The sequence below is a fragment of the Onychostoma macrolepis genome, chromosome 18, assembly GCF_012432095.1.
Source record: "Onychostoma macrolepis isolate SWU-2019 chromosome 18, ASM1243209v1, whole genome shotgun sequence".
Classification (NCBI taxonomy): domain Eukaryota; kingdom Metazoa; phylum Chordata; class Actinopteri; order Cypriniformes; family Cyprinidae; genus Onychostoma; species Onychostoma macrolepis.
In genome coordinates, this window is record NC_081172.1 from 8,128,853 (window position 1) to 8,150,000 (window position 21,148).

Consider the following 21,148-nt stretch of genomic DNA (forward strand, 5'->3'; position numbering starts at 1 on the left):
GTACGGTGGTGTTTGGTAATTGATTACAAGAAGAAGAAGAGCAAGAAGAACAAGTCATAAAAGGAAGAGAGGTCTTGGGGCCTGGCCACAAAACAAAATAAATGTTCCTTCATAAACAAAATACGAGCTCTTATTTTTAATTGGCATGAAATGAAAACATAAGAAGTGTGATTACAAGTACAATCTCATTATTATATTATTAAGTCAGTTATAGACTTGATTATTATGTGGAACATTTTGCTGACTGTCAGGTTGCTTTCAAATAGTAAATGCCAAGTTGTATCTTCAATGGAAGGGTTAAAGAAGACATAACAAAGGTTGTTTGGAGCAACCATGTTTCAACAGATATTGTTTTTTTTTTTTAATGCTCTGATGCTCCTTCCTCATTAGCTATGACACTTGGGGGAAAAAATCAAACCCAAACTGGGAATTCATTAAGTTGCTGTCTTTGTTTTTACATCTCAAGCTACAGAGAAAGCATCATGTGGTAAAGACTTCATCTCATCACATACAATCTTACCATTCTCAAAACAACAGGGTCTGAGGAGGAGACACAAGCCAACACCTCGGTGAACTGACCAAACTATATTTTTTATTAGAAAGACGGAGCAGTCCTCCAAGAGCTCTACAACTTGTTAGGATGTTACATGCCAAATATACAATCTCACATAAAAGTGCAATGTCACAATGGATAAGCAGTATCTTTATTATTTGATCATTCTTACAACTTAATAAACAGAACAATGTTAGTAATAATTTATTTACCGTAATCCCTAGCAACTCATTATACTGGATCTGAAATAAGAATGCCACAGCACAGAGGACGTTTGGATGAAGTTCCTCTAAAACAGTTTTTAAAGGCACTTTCACAAGTACATAGTACAGAGATGTACATGGACACACTGATATAACAGCAATTATGTACAGAGATTCTGCTACTGTGTGTAGTTTTGCAGGGAGAACATTTCTCAAGGCTCACATATAATGTACACTCTTAAAAAAAAAAAAAAAAAAAATCAAAGAAAATAAAAAATGTTTGTAATATCGTTCAATATAAATCGGTAATCAAAAGGCTTTTTATTATGTTCCTTATAATTACATGTTTAAAAACAGGCATTGCTTTTAATTTTCTTGAAGTTACGTACAATTTGTCCCCTTTGTTCAATGATAGACAATTTCACCCAAACACATTTCATAGCATATCCTACCTAAATATGAATTAACTGTTATATAATTATCAGTGAATACAGTACAAATACACGCACACACACACACACACACGCTAAGCTATGGTCAGACTGTCAATGCACAGATAACGTCAGATTGATATACTCTATACGAAATCCCAGATCTTTAATTTTGGAGTGCAAATACACAGGAGTGACTGATGCTGTACATAACTCTTTATCTTTGGGTACCTTGCGTGACTTAATTTGGGTGCGGTGCTGTGACATTAATACGAAGGGTTAATGGGCCTCAAGCACACATAAGAAACAGCACTATCCCATGAAAGCACTGCAGTAACAGTCTCTGAGTCCATGGCTATTGGCATCATTCCCTTGTTTGGTGAACCAACAAGAAATATTGCCTCAAAAGTTTCTAGAAAAGTACTTGCATATGACAACTAAAAGGATTTTCATTCATGCTTATAGGGTAGAACCAAGCCGAGCGTTTTAGACAGCTAAGCTGACAAGGAAAAGATCCGCATCGATCTCTAAGCAGCACTTGAAGAACTTTACTTTTTTGGCAGCTAGACTTAACTATTCACAGATTACATCTAATTAAGCAAATAGATACTACAAAAATATTGTTTATAGAGAGCAGTTGGTTCCTGGGAGAAAGTAATGAACGTAAAGACAAAAAAAAAAAAAAGGTGTAGTGGACGTACATTTATATACACAATATATATTTCTAAATACGAAATCAAGAAAACAAACTAGGAAAATGTTTCTTCAACGTAAGCGGATGTGGTTTATGCAAACTCCCTGGGCATATATTCAAATATTACTATCAAAAATATAATATTCAAAGTAAAGCCTTGCTGATACAACTTAAACGTTAACATCGACAGCCAATCTGGACGGGCAGAAGATGTGACATCACATGCCCTTATATGGCAGTGCGTTTCCAACGTCAACATTCCACAAAGAGTCCAGACTAGAAATCACTCTGAGATGTAAAGAGACACATTTCCCACAATCCTAATGCTGTAAACAAGAGAAACCAAAGACCCTGCTTAGTTTCTGTATTATTCACATTTAGCAGTTTTTCTAGTGGATGTAAACTACCGATATAGAAAAAGTCACCCCAACAACATGCCGCAGGAAGCTGTAGTGATTTGTTGCTTTCTTTAATATCATTGTCACAACTCCTTAATCTATTCACACAGACTATTGCGGAAAAAAATAAGGTGTCAGACAAGCATGCAAACAGTATTTGAAAACGAATAAACTGCTTTCCGTTAGTTGCAGGTGTCTAGAATATCTAAAAAAAGTTCGTTGGAATCGACCAAACAGGGAGAAAATGTAAATCTCTGAAATAGTAAACACCTGTTTAACTAACTCTACACTTCCTCAGAACCATGCTTAGTGACCGATGTTACTCTAGTTTATTAATAATCCCTATAATAGTGTTGGAATTGTATACACACTAACTACCATCACCTCATTAACCACAGTAACGTATTTCTATTATCTTTAGTTATGTATATTTGCTTTAGTCCACTCTCTGAATGAAATGTTGCAAAAATGAAGAACCACACGTCACCATGTACAATGGCAATAAAATCCACTATAAATCTGGCTCTGACAACAGTGGTCCTCTTTGTCCCTGAACGTTTGGCCCACAACGAAATCACATGGTGCAGGATTTGTCCAGTGGATCCTGTGGAGGGGCCGCCGGATGCTGCGCCGCTCCCGTCTTGGGTATCGCCACCATGGGTTTGGGCCGCAGGGCGGGGGGCTTGAGCTGCACACCCATGCGTGGGGCCACGGCAGGCTTGAAGGTGCTCATGGTATCGCTGGAGGAGCTGGTGCTGCGGCGCATGGGCGGCTCCATGACGGTGGGCCGCAGCAGGAGGCCGTGGAGTTGGCTCAGGGACTCGGTGGAGCTGGCCGGTGTGGGAGCGTTCTTCATCTGCTCCAGGGTATCAAGCACCACGTCAGGGGCGTGTTTCGCAGAACTCTGCCGCTCGAGCTCCTTCAGCTCATTTAGAGCAGTGTTCATCGTCTCCTCTATGTCCTACAAGAAAGAGACAGAGAATTAGAGCGTGTAGGTGGCCAGAATTATAACAATAAACATCAAACAAATGACAATACAAGCAGACATGATGAATCACGTCTACTGAGATCAAATATGTGTTCATGAAATGCTCAGATTGTTAGTATTAAACAAAGCTGATGTATAAGTGAAACAATGCATGAGACAAGCATTAAAGAGACACTGAAAATGCTGTGAAATCAGTGGGGAGTTATTAAAGTAGGTTTTTGGGGGGCTAGAATATGGACTGAATAAAACCATCTTCGCTTTAGAACTATTTTAAATATGAAAATAGGTCTTATTCATGAAACACAAGCAGAATGAATGTGTGAACTGAAGTCATTCTCACTTAAGGTGCCTCAGCTAATTTTCAAGAGTTAAAAATAATTTATGAAAATAAGACTAAAATAAAATAAAATTCTTATTTTTAATAACTTAAAAAATTCATTTTTATTTAATAACCAGGTTTTCAGAGGTCTTGCAAATTTAGATATTTTAAAATTGTGATTTTTTTTGTTTTTTTTAAATCAAAAACAAATCAATAAAATTTTTTTTAAAAATAAAATAAATTCATGGAGATTTTTAGAATGAATGTACATTTCTCTGATTCATCTAATTTCTAAAATGTTTTATTGGGTACAAATCACTCTTTCTTAGCAAAAATATTTTATTTTTATTATTATAATTATTATTATTCAATTCAGAAATCATAAATGAATTAAAAGATCATGTAAATTCACTAGGGAGGCCTCATAATCATTAAAAGTTTTTTAAATATAACAAAACAGGCTTTAAAATAAGCAAAAATGGCTAAAAATTATTTTTAAAAACTGCCATTTTTATGTAAGACTTGTGTAAGACATTTTTATGCAAGACTATGACTAGACTTAAAATAATAAATAACTGAGGAGTTTTTAATAAAATATGAATTATTATTATTAATAATAATGACAATGATATTTCTATAATAGTATTTTTTCAATTATTTTACTGGGTATAATTATTTTGCTTAGTCTTTGGCAGTAAAAATACTATATTTGTAATTGAACAATTTTTCAATTGTTAAAAAGAATGAGAACCCTGAAGATCATTCAGTTTATGAAACAATCCCAAAATGCTAAAATACTAAATATTAAATACTAAAATTAAACTGCGCTAAAATTATTTCTGTACCTAAAGTTTGAAAACAAGCCTAAATGGTCAGCCTTCAGATACTGTCTTGGCCAATTGGGCGGCTTGGAGTCCTAAAGAGTGAGGAATCAGTGGCTTACGGCAGATTTGAACTGAATTTTGAGTGATTTACATATTTTCTTTGCTCATGTTTCATAAATGAGACCCAGTGTGTGAGTGTGTGTTGCAGATACGCATTAGTCATTAGTAACAGGAGGCAGTAACTGACTATGTTACAGGGCTGGGCCTGCTGCGCATGGTGTGAGGGGCGTCGTCGCTCGCCTCCCGCTGACCTGTGCGATGCTCTCTGGATCCAGGCTCTTGCCGTGAGGCTCGGAGAAGCTTGTGTACTGGCCTGAAGACGTGGACCTACGGATGGGAGGGCTCTCCATCTTTTTCATGGACTCGTGCCGGCTGATGTTGGTCAGGCTGCCGTGGCCAGTCCTTCTGCGTCTCTCGGGACTATCCATGGGCATGTGTCCTCTTCCTCTCAGCAGCTCCCGCGGACTGTAGTGGCCCATCACTGTGGATCCCAAATCTGGGTTGCCATGACTGCCGTGGTGACTCTGGGAGGGGTGGACCAAGCAGTGGGTGTCAGTGGGGCGAGCTGGAGGCCTGCGGGTCGGGGGGTCACTTCTCTTCCTGTGCCTGCTAAATAAAGCAGGAAATATGACACGTTAAAATGTGCAATGAATCTATTTCCATATCTAGCTTTTGTGAGAGGTTTGGAGACCATTGCGAATACTGTTAGCTTCACGTTAAGTGGTGGATGTGGTTCAAAAACATTGCTGGTCATCACATGCTGTATCAAGTGTGCTAACCTTCAGCATTCATGCTTAATTAGCATCAGCATCATCTCTGGAGTATCTGTGGCAAGACCTACTCTGCATATTCATGACAAGAGGCCTGACAGGAAACAGCTTAGCAGGAGTCATAATGATGTATTATGACTGTGCATATCACAGTATTAACTCAAAGAGCTTCCTCTGAGAGATGCCTCATGTCAGGATTAAAATATGGGTTTTTAAATGCAAAATATCAGTTTTGCCTCTAACATTTTTTGTTTTTTTGAAGTTATGTGTTTATCAAGAACACAACAGTGTCATTGAAGAGCAAAAATCAAAACATGACTTGTTTTAAATGTAATACGTCATTTCCAATCAGGCTATACTTTTGACAAATTATGTGAATACCTAGGGGAAAAATGTGTGAAAATATTAGTTAATTGTGCTTATTTAGATCACATAATAATTTAGCAAAAATCGTTAAATAAAACTATAAAATATTTTTTTGATAATTGAAAAAGCTCAAATAAAACGTAAATATTAGACAAAAACAAACAAAAAAGAAGAAATTCTTTTAAAAAATGCATTGAAAAAAGTTAGTAAAATTACTAAAACTAGATAAAAAACGAAAATGAGAAATTTTGCCTTGAATAATTTAAAGAAAAATAAATTACAGAAAAATAAATTAAAGCTAAATATAAATATTTAAAAAGCTAAATGAAAATAAGAAAAGCACATACAATTACTAAAACTTAAAATAAAATTAAAAATGAAAATATAAAATAAAAGCTAATCCAAAATAGTGATAGTATATTAAAATTACTAGTGGATATGACAGTAGCTCATGACAGTAATGCTATTCTGTAATGCAAGTAGCCACCAGTATGTATGTTTTAAGGCCAAAAGTGCACACAGTTGAAGAAACACCCATAAATTATCAATTAGTAAGATGGAGTATTTCTATCATAATTGTTTAACCATGAGATGCCTCTTAACTTGTACTTAATAAGCTCTTGAAATGCTTGTATAATCAGTTTGACAGTTCATGATGGATGGCAATCAGTAATGACATGCTAAATTGTGAGTTCATAAATTACAAAACTGTGCTGCTGATAATGATCAAAGTAAACAGAAATGAAATTAATGTGAGTGTTATTTTATCTCAAGTATCAGTAGAAGTATTAGTCCAGCAGGGGGCAACATGCACTACATTAAAACATGGAGCAACTCGATGGCGCACTGCTGCATCATACAAGACACATGAAATGAGAGTCAAATCATGAACACATGGTGAACTGGTGATTTTGATGGAAAACCATACATTATACAGTAAATTCATACTGAGCAGCATTTAACACTCAGTCTGCATAGGTCTGTTATCACACAGCAGTACACTAACACACTGCTTATCCAAATACTCTGGCAAACTCAATGTAAACAAATACTGAGTTTGTGTTTGAGCGCTCGCCTTCTCTGTTAGGAATAGTGCTGACATATCTAAGAGAATATTTGTCTTTGAAGATCACCACTTTATGATTTGATTGCCATAATGTCATTGGGTTTACAGTTGCAGAGGAGGCTATCCTCAACCGCGAGGAAGTATGTTTGATAAACGCACTTATGGAAGGAGGAGAACATCTAAATAAAGACAAATGCACTGAAAGATTTAAGAGGCGGGAAACGGAGCTGCACGACACAGTGGAAGAACGAACGGGGGAAAGAGCAAATGAACATGAGGCAAATCAACACAATGAAAATAAAGACTAGATGTAATAAACTTCAAGAAGAAAACCCAAACTGGGTATTTCTTTATTTTTGTCTTGTTACTTGTAGATATTTGTTTGTCATTTAATTGCTTGTTACTTTAACTGAATTCCCTCAATGTCTTGGGGGAATTCTGGGATGTTTTCGTTCACTCACCTGCTGATGTAGGAATCAGGTAATCTGCTGTCTGTCGGAGATCCGATGTCTCTGCTGGAGCATTTCTCCTCTCCTCCATGTCCACTGCTGGCCTCGCTGTCTGCCTTCTGGCTCAGAGTGTCAGAGAACGTGTCATCCCTGTAAAAAACAGCAAACAAGCAGTTATAATAACCTATTTACATGCATTAGGGCTTAGTTTAATGTTTAATCGCAAACTGTTTCACGACAGATAACAAGAGCTCCAAGTGTCACCAAAACACATTTCAAAATGGCCCAAAATTGGTATCGCTGAGCTCTTCCTTTTCACTCAACACTCCCAATACACCGCATGTAGGGCTGCAAGATTGGGGGTAATCTTGATTTTTTTTCTGATACAAATTGCAATTGTGAATCATGAAAGGTTTGCTGTGTTTGTTTATAGAGCTGCACAATTTGAAAAATTTTTTTTGTAATTATATCAATATAACAAGATAAATTAATAATAAAATTGTAATTATTAGAAAAAGCTACAAGTTTGCCCACTTGAAGGGGTGCACAATTTGGCAAAAAAAAAAAAAAAGATTATATAATCAGTAAAACCATATAATGCTTTCATGCACTGTAAAAAGTGAAAGTTGACTTAACTTAAAAAAAATTGAGGAAACCTGTTGCCTTAAAATTATCAAGTACATAAAAATAAAAAAGTTAAGTGAACTTGACAATTCAATTAACTTATTTTTTTTTATAATTTACTTAAAAATTTTAAGGCAACGGGTTTCCTCAATTTTTTTAATTTAAGTCAACATCACTTTTTACAGTGTGAAGGTCAAGCAGTATGTGACGCTTGTGTAGCCTGGTGAGTTAAAGCCCTAACACGAGGCCTGTGAAAGAGACTTGTAGAGCATATAAAGCTCCACAAATCCTGTGTAAAATCACAGCTGCTGATGCAGCCTATTGGACAGAACATTAGGTCACATGTGCATGTTTTCTAGCACCAAGCAGACATTTCTATCAGCTGTGAGGTGAATTCTCTCCATTGCATGCGTGTCATAGAGGATATCCTGTGTGTACGAGCTGTCCATCCTTTCGATCTCTGGCTCTTTTATTGGACTGAGGGGCCAACACTGCTGGTGTTGGGCCTCTTAAACTCCCTCTCTACACCAGGCTGTAAATTCTCTCAGTGCCACGAGCCAAGAACACACATCAACAGAGGGTCACAATGTGAATTATTGATACACACACACACAGTGGACTGGTATGGGCTCTGTTGTGGGCGTCACTCAGCACTGTGCCTGATCCATTAGATTTGCCCCTTTTATGAGACATTATCTGTTCAACTAGACGCCAATGGTTGCCCAGGCGGAACAAGTTGTCATGACGATAACTGGATTTACCAGGGGAGATGGTCCACAGCAGTGTGCTGCAACTAAACACAGATGTGTCTCGGTTTTGTTCCAAATCTAACTAGGTGCCTACCTAGACAACTTAAGGCTTCATAGGTACACTTCAGTGTAAGTAGGAATTTACTTCCTTGCTACAAAGTATGCAAAAAGCAGTACAACAAAGCTGTATTTGCAAATACACAGTATTCAAATGGCAGATAGAGTACATCCAGATTGTTCATCTCTTGAGGAGAAAGCAATTCCAGAATGCAATGCGAGAAGCTCAGTGAAAAAATTACATTATAAGGGTTAAAAAGAATAACAATATTAAAATAAATAATAATTTGGCCATAAATATGGACTGTTTGATGAATAGAAATATAATTAACAATAAATTCACTACCCCGGTGCCAATGAAAAATGTATTCAAAATATTATTTAACATTATTAATATAAATATTACATATTTAAAATATTTTATGATGATTCTACATTAACTTGACAATTATCTACAACAGTCTAATAGTCTAATGATTACACATTTTTAATATGATATATATACATACACACATAGGCGCCGATTTATGTTTCTCACCTGTAAACTACGCCGATGCAAATAATACACACATTCTTTCTTTGCGGTTTGTGCTTCACTTAATAAAATGATTTAATAAATACCTGTTTACAATAAGCACTTATTTGCGCATACACAGGGCAAAGTTTGAGCAGTTTAACAGCTCTAAATTTTCTCCTATAATACCTGATGAGGTTAGAGAACACCTGACAAGAGATCAGAGACCATTCCTTCATCCAGAATCACTCCAGACCCTTCAGATTCCCAGCTCCACGTTGGTGCTTCTTCTCTTCAGTTCACCCACTCATTTTCTACAGGGTTCAGGTCAGAGGACTGGAATGGCCAGCAGAAGCTTGGTTTTGTGCTCAGTGACCCATTTTTGTGTTTTTGAGGTTTGTGTTTGGATTATTGTGCGGTTGGAAGATCCAAACATGGCCCATTATAAGATTTCTAACAGAGTCAATCACTTATTGATTTTTTATCTGTTGGTATTTGATAGAATCCATGATGCCATGTGTCTAAACAAGATGTCTAGGACCTCCAGCAGAGATATAGGCCCACAACATCAAAAATACAGCAGTATATTTCATTGTACACATGGGGTACTTTTTATCCCTGTGTTCACCAAACCCATCTTGAGTGTTTGCTGCTAAAAAGTTCATTTTTTTAGTTTCATCTGACCATAGAAGCCAGTCCCATTTGAAGTTCCAGTCGTGTCTGATAACTGAATATGCTGGAGTTTGTTTTTGGATGAGCTAGGAGAATTTTTCTTGAAACCCTCCCAAACAACATGTGGTGATGTAGGTGCTGTTTGACAAATTTTTTTTAAAAGGTTTTCTGACCCCGAGACTCAATTATTTTCTGCAATTCTCCAGCTGTGGTCCTTGGAGAATCTTTAGTCACTCAAACTCTCCTTCTCACCGTGCATTAGGACGATATAGACACACGTCCTCTTCCAGGCAGTTTCGTAACATTTTATGTTTATTGGAAATTCTTAATTATTGCCCTGATGGTGGAAATGGGAATTTTCACTGTTCTAGCTCTTTTCTTAAAGCCACTTCACTAATTTGTGAAGCTCAATTATCTTTTGCTGCACATCAGAAATACAGTGCCCTCCAAAAGTATTGGAACAGTAAAGACAAAATTGCTCTGTTGGCTATGGAGTCAAGACATTTACAAATATGATTAAAAGATGAATATGAAACAAAACTACAGAATGTCACATTTTATTATTGGGTGATTCAATATGTTTTACCAGCTAAGTTAAGCTAAGCACTTTTAGAGTTTCATCCCTCTATCTGATGTGACCATAAGTATTGGAACAGTTGCCTCACAGGTCTAAGTGATCAGCTGTGTCCTGTTGCATTAATTCTTCAGACATTAAAAGCAGGGAATGTATCGTATCAGTTATATCCATTACTTCTGCATTCTGAATCTTGCATTTGATGATGACACACACAAACCAGGATGAAGACGAAGGAGCTGACTTTGAGAGAAAAGCAAGCAATTTGGATGCTAAAAGAAAAGAGTAAGTCAGTTAGAGCTCTAGCAAAAACAAAGAGCATGGAGAAATCAAGAGTTTGGAAACCACCAGCGACACCAGCAACCAACAACGACCTGATCGGCTGAGAAAACAACAGTAGTTGATGACAGACAAATCATAAAAGTTGTGAAAATGAATCCTAAAAGACATGTCTGTAAAATCACCAACAACTTCCAGAAAACTGGGGTGATGCTCTGACAATCTACTGTCCTCAGGAGACTTTGACACAGAATGACAGATGCTACACAGCAAGATGCAAACCTCTGACCAGCACCAAAAATAGAAAGGCAAGATTAGGAGTTTGCAAAAAAGCACAAAGGTGAGCCAGATGAGTTTTGTAACTGTTTATGGACCGATGAGACAAAGATGAACCTTTATCTAAGTGATGGGAAAGCAAAAATGTGGAGAAAAAAGGGAACTGCAATGATCCCAAGCATACAGCCTCATCTGTAAAGCATGGTGGAGGTGGTGTCATGGCATGGGCATGCATGGCTGCCTCTGGAACAGGCCATCTCAACTTTACTGATGACTTAATGTATGGTGACAGTAGCAGAATGAATTTGGAAGGGTACAAAACCATCTTGCCTACCAATATTCAAGAAAATGCCACCAGATTCAGTTCAGTCAAGGAATTTATAAGGGCAAAGAAATGGAAAGTCTTAGATTGCCCAAGTCAATCTGCAGATTCAAATCCGATTGAACATGAATTTCACCATTAAAGGCAGAAACTCCCCAAAACAAGCAACAATAGGAATTGGCTGCATTAAAAGCTGGGAAAAGTATTTCAAAGGATGAGACCAAGAGTCTGGTGATGTCTATGGGTCACAGACTCACTGCTGTGATAGTGCGCAAGGGATCTGCAGCTAAGTTAAGCTAAGCACTTTTAGTTTCATCTGACCAAGTTTTAGTTTCAAGCCAGTGCCATTTGAAGTTCCAGTCGTGTCTGATAACTGAATATGCTGGAGTTTGTTTTGGATGAGCTAGGAGAATTTTTCTTGAAACCCTCCCAAACAACATGTGGTGATGTAGGTGCTGTTTGACAAATTTTTTAAAAGGTTTTCTGACCCGAGACTCAATTATTTTCTGCAATTCTCCAGCTGTGGTCCTTGGAGAATCTTTAGTCACTCAAACTCTCCTTCTCACCGTGCATTAGGACGATATAGACACACGTCCTCTTCCAGGCAGTTTCGTAACATTTTATGTTTATTGGAAATTCTTAATTATTGCCCTGATGGTGGAAATGGGAATTTTCACTGTTCTAGCTCTTTTCTTAAAGCCACTTCACTAATTTGTGAAGCTCAATTATCTTTGCTGCACATCAGAAATACAGTGCCCTCCAAAAGTATTGGAACAGTAAAGACAAAATTGCTCTGTTGGCTATGGAGTCAAGACATTTACAAATATGATTAAAAGATGAATATGAAACAAAACTACAGAATGTCACATTTTATTATTGGGTGATTCAATATGTTTTACCAGCTAAGAAGTTCAGCACTTTTAGAGTTTCATCCCTCTATCTGATGTGAGCATAAGTATTGGAACAGTAAAGACAAAATTGCTCTGTTGGCTATGGAGTCAAGACATTTACAAATATGATTAAAAGATGAATATGAAACAAAACTACAGAATGTCACATTTTATTATTGGGTGATTCAATATGTTTTACCAGCTAAGAAGTTCAGCACTTTTAGAGTTTCATCCCTCTATCTGATGTGAGCATAAGTATTGGAACAGTTGCCTCACAGGTCTAAGTGATCAGCTGTGTCCTGTTGCATTAATTCTTCAGATATTAAAAGCAGGAATGTATCGTATCAGTTATATCCATTACTTCTGCATTCTGAATCTTGCATTTGATGATGACACACACAAACCAGGATGAAGACGAAGGAGCTGACTTTGAGAGAAAAGCAAGCAATTTGGATGCTAAAAGAAAAGAGTAAGTCAGTTAGAGCTCTAGCAAAACAAAGAGCATGGAGAAATCAAGAGTTTGGAAACCACCAGTGACACCAGCAACCAACAACGACCTGATCGGCTGAGAAAACAACAGTAGTTGATGACAGACAAATCATAAAAGTTGTGAAAATGAATCCTAAAAGACATGTCTGTAAAATCACCAACAACTTCCAGAAAGCTGGGGTGATGCTCTGACAATCTACTGTCCTCAGGAGACTTTGACACAGAATGACAGATGCTACACAGCAAGATGCAAACCTCTGACCAGCACCAAAAATAGAAAGGCAAGATTAGGAGTTTGCAAAAAGCACAAAGGTGAGCCAGAAGAGTAACTGTTTATGGACCGATGAGACAAAGATGAACCTTTATCTAAGTGATGGGAAAGCAAAAATGTGGAGAAAAAAGGGAACTGCAATGATCCCAAGCATACAGCCTCATCTGTAAAGCATGGTGGAGGTGGTGTCATGGCATGGGCATGCATGGCTGCCTCTGGAACAGGCCATCTCAACTTTACTGATGACTTAATGTATGGTGACAGTAGCAGAATGAATTTGGAAGGGTACAAAACCATCTTGCCTACCAATATTCAAGAAAATGCCACCAGATTCAGTTCAGTCAAGGAATTTATAAGGGCAAAGAAATGGAAAGTCTTAGATTGCCCAAGTCAATCTGCAGATTCAAATCCGATTGAACATGAATTTCACCATTAAAAGCAGAAACTCCCCAAAACAAGCAACAATAGGAATTGGCTGCATTAAAAGCTGGGAAAAGTATTTCAAAGGATGAGACCAAGAGTCTGGTGATGTCTATGGGTCACAGACTCACTGCTGTGATAGTGCGCAAGGGATCTGCAACTAAATAATAGCTTTTAATCTTTTATATCTGCCTTATGTTCAACTGTCCCAATACTTATGCTCACATCAATGAGTGGGATGAACTCTAAAAGTGCTGTTCTTTTTATTTGGTAAAACATGTATGTGTTGAAACGTCTAATAATAAAATGTGACATTCTGTAGTTTCGTCTCATATTCATCTTTTAATCATATTTGCAAATGTCTTGACTCCACAGCCAACAGAGCAATTTTGTCTTCACTGGTCCAATACTTTTGGAGGGCACTGTATATTCTTTGGTTTTTCTCATTGTGATGGATGATTAAGGGATTTTTTTTTTTTTTTTTTTAACCCAATAAAAAAAAATTATTTTAAAACTTAAAAACTTAAATGATTTTAGCAAATGGTCTGAATACTTTCCGTACCCACTGTATATATAAAATTATAATTAATCATAAAAATCTGTGCAATGTTATATTTTTATTAGATTCACAACCCTAATATAAACTCCATTAATAAATACTCTTGCTATTACATACCTCTTATATTTTCCATTTTACACACATATCGTATCTTAATTTTTAATTAGATTTTATATATTTATATTTTTTATATATTGTATTTCTGATTTACATGAACTTGCAGATTTTTTCTAATTTGTTAAATATTACACATTTTTACTCTATGTACAGAGAGTAAAAAGCTTTTCACTACAAATAAATTTAGAATCGGAATCCGAACTGTTGTAAATTATAATTATATAACACTAAAAAAAGGACTGGATAGAGTAATACTCAAAAACAGGTAAATCTATTCAGCCCAATATTTGTGCATTTTCTATATATTTTCTTGCCTGGTTAAATAAAGGTTAATAACATCGAACTCTGTTGAAGCACTATTATTATTTGTATTGCTTTATCACTGTAGAACAGTTGAGATACTCACATATCCTGTACAACGATGTACTGGTGAGGCACTAGACCGTCTATGCCATTGTGTCTGCCCTCCCACCAGTCATCCGACGCTCTCTGATACAGCAGTAGAGACGCACCCTTCTTAAAGGACAGTTCCCGTGCAGAACGGCCCACATAATCAAATTTTGCAATGGCTTCAATGGGCTCCCCCTCTGCAGAAAAAAAAAACAGCATGGTTAATTCAGTGAATAAGGAGAGCAGAAATAGATGTCAGTGGCATCATTAGTAGCAGATTTCCATTGGAAAATATCCAATCATAACTTCTGTGTGATCAATTAGCTTTTCCGCATGAGTGGCATCACCCATTTCTGCACTTCTGACGTATGCTATATGAAACGCCTAAAGGGAAAGAATATGGAGTTAATTGAACACCAGTCGGTGCTATTTACAGTACCAAGTCAAATGAATCCATACAGTGCACATGCCTCAGCTGCATCTGACCGTTCATTCACATGTGAATGAGAGCATTTCAATGCATCAACGCTATAGGGTCTCTGAGTAGCCAGTGTACATGCCTTTGCCGTTGTGACCCCCTTTACATAAGGACTCATTAGAGATCCAACCGGCTTCAATGCATGCAAAGTAGCTGCAGTTCTGGCAGAACGGGCTGTTCTCATCCTCAGGACAATCGGGAAATGTGAACCTTACCAACACCTCAATGCCTGCCAAATGAGTGCAACACCTCTTACAAAACAGTACTGTGATATATTGATGTTAAAACTATGGTGCTTGAGTAATAAGGTACAAGACACCATGCTAAATTATGAGAAATTTAAAATTTAAATAATTATTTATTTTATTTATATAATGTTTTAATATTTAAATGACACGTTTCAATATTTAACTAAAATATATTTAATCATTAACATTTAAATATTTAATATTCAATTGTTTATTACAATTGTTTTTAATAAAAGTGAGAAATTTTAATAAAAGTGATACAAATATTTTAAGCAAAATGACCAATCAGCATCTATGAGCGCCACTGTGGATTTTATGAATTGATATAAACCATGATAATGGAATGAATACCATATTTTTGTACAATGGTTTTTTCACATTGATACTTAGATGCAAAGATACTTAAGAAAAATTATGGAATTACCATAATGGTGATATCTATCATAAGATTACCATTTTACTATGTTCATAAAACCTCAATAACACCACAGTACTTTTCTGTAAAAACAAAAATCTCATTAAAAAGTTGCTAAATTATGAATTAAAATCACAGTTGAAGGGGAATGATAGTGCTTGCAATTCCTTCAGCATGGCCTCAAGTTACAAGAAATATGGAAATTATTCCTTCTTATATTTAAAAAAATATATATATTTATATATTTTTAATATTTAAATTATATATGTTAATATTTAAATAATAAAAATATAATATGTAATCATTTAAATTAACTGCAGTATTACCATTTTACCATATCCATAAATCCCTGGTAACACATGGTCATTTTATAAAAACAAGTCTCATTAAAAAGTTGAAAGTAACTGAATCAATTTGTATTTTATGTAATTAAATGCATATTGTGAATATATGTTCAGTCTTATAATTTCCTTCCTTTCTGTAATGCATTTTGCATTATAGCCATTAGTGAAGCATCAAAACTGTCAAAAACCTTGGTAAAATAGTAGAAATACTTGCTAACGTTAAAAAAGAACCTCTAGAGAGAGGCACAGCTTTACCACTGTTGCAAATAAAGATGGAGAAATGAGGGAAAACATTTCACAAATCCGACCAAAGAGAATACACAATCCATCTAAAATTGGGAAGACAGTAAAAGCAATATAAAAACGAGAAGCACAAGCTCAAAGAGGAAATGCTTTTTCATTCTCGCCAGTCTGGAAATGACAACGAGTCAATGAGACGTGACAGGCGTGAGTTGACTGTCAGAATTAATAGGGCTGCTCTGAGACCAGGCACCTTGTTAATAAAGAGGATGGGGTGGAGATCAATATGGCCATCAACTGCCCACACGTCCCTGTCTCTCCTCCATCTCTGCCTGACAGATGCTGTCATTCATTCAGTGTCCTTGCGAAAGCCTGTTTCATGTATCAGTGCTGCAAGGACAGAGTTTGAGAACACGGCGGCAGACAAAGTAACAGTTGGCGTTATCTAGATTATGTGTGATTTTAGCTCAAAAAACAACTAAGAAAGAAAGAAAATCCAGATATTGACCCAACTGATTCATTTGTTTACGGTCCAAAACCTTGCTCGCTAAATTACACAAAGCCACTTAAGAATACACGTAATTCAGTAGTCTGTATTAAAGAAGCTGTAACTTTTGTTGCGGCACTATTTTTATTCACAGAGTGTTGTTCTTGCACCCGCTTGCTTTAGTTGATTGCACATTGTACCATATGGACTTTCTTGTTGCCCCAGAGGAGAGTTAACAACCCATGCTAGGTTTTCTAGCTAAACGTACACTGCTCTAGCAGCAACTTCCCCACAAGCACCCCGCAGTCTAGGAATAGAAGGAATAAAGGCTGACAGAGTAGAAAACTGTTTGTAAGCTGCATTTCCTGTTGTTTAATGTTTTTAATCGAGACATGCTTGCAGACTGCAGGGGTGCTACCATTTAGAAGAGAAAATGAGCTTTTTGCAACATCATCAGGGACCCGTTAAGTAATGTAACAAAGACCACATGTTTTTAACAGTTTAAAGGGTTTTCTACTCAAAGGCTGGCATTTCAACAAAGCTTTGCTGTAAAACAGAAACATCCTAATTAAACTTAACATGAATTAGAATTCAATACCTATTTGAATTATATAACACGACTTATTTTTATAGAGAACCCAAATTCAAGAAAAATTTGTATTTTAAGAACTGAAAATAAATAAATAACTTGAGAAGCAATAATGCGTAAGACACGAAGACTCATTAAAATAGTTTAAATGGAAATGTAAAATTATATTTAATAATAGTTTTTCTGAAGTTTTAGTTTAAGTTTCTTATCCTCACCAATGCTGCATATTCTTGTTGAAAAATACATTAAGAACTAAAATATGTGTGCTCTTTATTAACTTATTTTAAAATGTAATTTATTCCTGTGATGGCAAAGCTGGATTTTCAGCAGCTATTAGTAATGTCTTGAGTGTCATTCAAATATGCTAATATGACATATGCTCAAAAAAAACATTTTTTAAATTATCATTGTTGAAAACAGTTTTTCTGCTTTATATTTTTGTGGAAACAATAACTTTTTTTTTTTTCCGATGAATAGAAAATTTAAAAAATGCAGCATTTATTTGAAATAGAATTGTTTTGTAACATTATGAAATGTCTTAACTGTTACTTTTGATGCATCCAAACTTTTAAATGGCAGTTATAAATCTATAATAAATTTGACTATACATTATACTTGTATACATGTATAGATTGTTTAAGAAATTGGGAATTTTTGATATCATGTCAACTTTTAACTAGATATATCACACAAACCAACATTTCCAAAACAGACAATATTCTTATTGTACATTGGTTTTCCCACAGATGCTGAGATTTGTCTTTTTCCTCCCAAGAGAGCATTCCGTCTGCTTATTCCAGTTCCCTTGAATGAATAAATGGCTCTAAAGGCATAGCAGGGGTCCCATCACTTGGCAAAGTGGTTTTCCAGACGGGCCCTGAGACGATCCCCTTTAGATGCAGTGACTGAGGACAGATGCTGCACTGGTCACAGGTTTGAGCAGGCTGATATAATTATGCGTTGAGTTAACAGCACAGCCATTGGTTTCTCAGGATTGTTCATTAATGGCAGATAAAAGATTTAGAAATGGAATATATTCAAAATTCCTTATTATGAAACAAGACAAGACAAAACAAAACAAAACACACAAGTTACCCATAACTGATATCAGACGCAAGCTATGGTTGCAGTGTAAAGAAAGAATAATAATTCCTCTACTGGGAAAAACCTCCTCAATACATTCATAAGGAAACCATTTGGAGCAAAACCATGGAAGCTGAGAGCAATTTGACTATTTTCAGGTCAGTTATGATTCAGGCTGACATTGATATCCGACATCTGCGTTAGTTAAATGGAAACCCTCACATATGTGAAGTATCAGGTTTCTCAATTCAATGTTACAGATTCATGAATTTAAACAGACAGTAAGATGGGAACAGTCAAAATTAACCTTCAGCAAGCAGATGCGCATGTCTGGATGTCTAATAGTGATTTATGAACAAATGACACGCTTGTGCGCAATATCCTTCAGTGAATCAGATGCGAAATGAATTGAACACCAGAGGTTCTGGGTTCTGTTTATACTCTAGTGAATATGAGATCTGTCTCTTCAGAAGTGTTTAGAGAAGGAGAGATTGGACAAATGATGGCGCCATGGTGTCAGAGTTGGACACAAGTCTCAGTTGACAGTGATACAGAGGTTACACTAAAAATTTGTAAACTTTCTAAAGAAAATGTGAGCGCCTTACCAATGCGAAACCAACAAAAAGCGGCTTGGTTTCAAAGTTACTTCTGTGCAAGCTGTGCTTAAAATCGCTACACTATTGGACTTTTTTCCCCTCACAAAATTTCGCCAAACTTTTGCTTATGGAACTGCAATATAAGTCTATTGTTGTCAGTTTTATCACAAATCTTTTAAGTGCTTCTCAACAAACAGCATGATTTGAGACATCTTTCATGTTTGTAGCACAAACAGTGAGGGACAAATTATGAGTCTTAATACACAGGGTTAAGGGTTTGTTTAAATCCCTAACCTTAAGAATGAACAATAATATTCTTCCCTTAGCCAAATAATTAAATCCCCATTTGAGCAATTACAGGGAGTGTCTATTCCCATTTGTTTTTATGATCCAAACACAAAGGTAAACTTCAAAGCAACCATCTTCTAATAAAGCTGTGTTTTTGGTATTTCTGATTCAGTCCTACTGTTTATCTGACTCCTTGCACAGACGCTCGCTATTAAACAATAGAATCAACTTGGCTTTTGTCTGTCTGAGGAATCTTAGATATGGAAAAAGCAGACTTCCCACTTCTCTTATAAAATAAAGCTTAAGAAAACAGGCATTGTTCAGGTACAGACGGAGAGAGACAGGAAATGTGTCTATTTTCAGTGGGGTGACATACAGGTCAGCAGCAACATTTTCCTTTCGGTTCTTTTGAAAGACTGTACAGAAGACAAAAACAAACCACTTGATTGAGTTGAGTTTTCAGTCTGACACTTGCAGTTTTATTTCTCAGATTACACATGGGAATTGGTTCATGTGTCATCAATGGGCCAAGCATCTGGTTTTAGTTTGTTTGTGACTAAAATGAGCTTTGAGAACTTCAAGAGAAGTTTTTCCATGATAAAACTACATGCAGCTACGAAAAGAACTCCATTTGAAATCAAACTGGTGAGGACTTCACATGCATTTTTAACGCAAACTGCCCTACAGCCAGCTATGTTGCCCTGCAGCACTGGAAATCATTTACCAGACTTGATTCAAACCCTCTTCCTTTGTTTACGGATGTGTCTCCCTTCCCAAAGGATTAGAAAACAAAAAGGAGCAAAGAGTTGGACGAAGTTCTCCGCTCTTTAACGATCGCTTAATTTAGAACAGTGAAAAGTGATTACCCAGGTCAGGGAAAGCAGGAATTAACCCTTGACTTGCCGTGTCAGAAAACATCGTATGAAGTAAAATCAATCCAGAGGTTCGGTGCACACTGGCTAAATCCAATCAGAGCTAATGGGAAGAATGACTGCACAGGAAAAGATGACTTAACCTTGTTCCCATGACCTCAAAGTGCCTTCATAATGAATAACCTACACTGACTGACATGGGACGTCATAGTGTACATAGTCATAGTGTGGTAAATGAAATAAACATACCATCCTCACTGGTGTGGGTCTCTGCTCCTCCATCCTGATCAACCTCCTCAAGAGCTCCATGTTCACTGTATGGACTCTCACTGGAGAAGAAAAGAGGAAATAAATCAAGACAAATAATTATTTTGCAAAATAATATAGGTTTATAGGAACTATTCTTAAAAATCTAAGAGACTGTGGCAATACATGTATGTATTCCCTATTTGAGTAAATGCATATACAGGGAAACACAGAGTTAAGTCACAGCCAGAGTAAAACTCAGCAACAAGCTAAAAGTACAGAGGCTGTCATTAGTATTCAGGAGGAGTCGGGCAGGGTGATTGGGATTCTGTCAGTGGCACAGCGTGGTTACTGAGACTGGTACTAATGCCCTTCACATCCTTGCAGATTACCTCTGACACACAGTAAAGTCATTTTAAACAGAGCACTGCCACTCCCGCGTGCCACACTACCAAAGGGGAAAATATGAGAACTGGCTTCGGCAAATTTAAGAAGGGTGGATTTAATATCTGAAATACTCAAGTACAGATGCTTGCAGTGGCAGGTGTTTTGCTTCAGTTTGGGGGATGAAGACTTGTGGGAGTTGGGCCGCTCTCTTTGAGACAACAAAATCACTAGCCAACACATACACACAGCTGTGGAGCTGGCGGAAAATGTCCCTTTCCTCTTCTAATCTATGTGAATTTCAGGGAGGAATGAGTGGTGGTTTGGCTGCCGATCTTTCCTTACCTTAATGGTGGCAATTATCAAGATGGTTTCAGTCTGTCTCACCTAGTTGAAGATCTCTGAACCCTTTCAGCCTCTAAAAAATGTCCCACCTTCACTAAAGAGCTCACTATCGGCACCTCATCTTTTCGCATAATTACCTACACCGAATCCAAACACGGCTCAGATGCAACTGAGCCCGTCACTCTTTAGATCCAGACACATACCTGTGA

At 36.7% G+C, this 21,148-nt stretch overlaps 1 protein-coding gene across 1 annotated transcript in view; it reads right to left on the minus strand.

The window, feature by feature from the left end:
• Positions 1 to 570: 570 nt before the first annotated feature.
• srgap1a (SLIT-ROBO Rho GTPase activating protein 1a) overlaps positions 571 to 21,148 on the minus strand; it is a 111,308-nt gene continuing 90,730 nt past the window's right edge. Inside the window, 5 exon segments of the mRNA XM_058750696.1 lie at positions 571 to 3,240; positions 4,722 to 5,079; positions 7,134 to 7,271; positions 14,341 to 14,521; positions 20,214 to 20,293. Of these exon segments, the coding sequence (XP_058606679.1) occupies positions 2,854 to 3,240; positions 4,722 to 5,079; positions 7,134 to 7,271; positions 14,341 to 14,521; positions 20,214 to 20,293 (1,144 nt within the window). The 3' untranslated portion in view covers positions 571 to 2,853.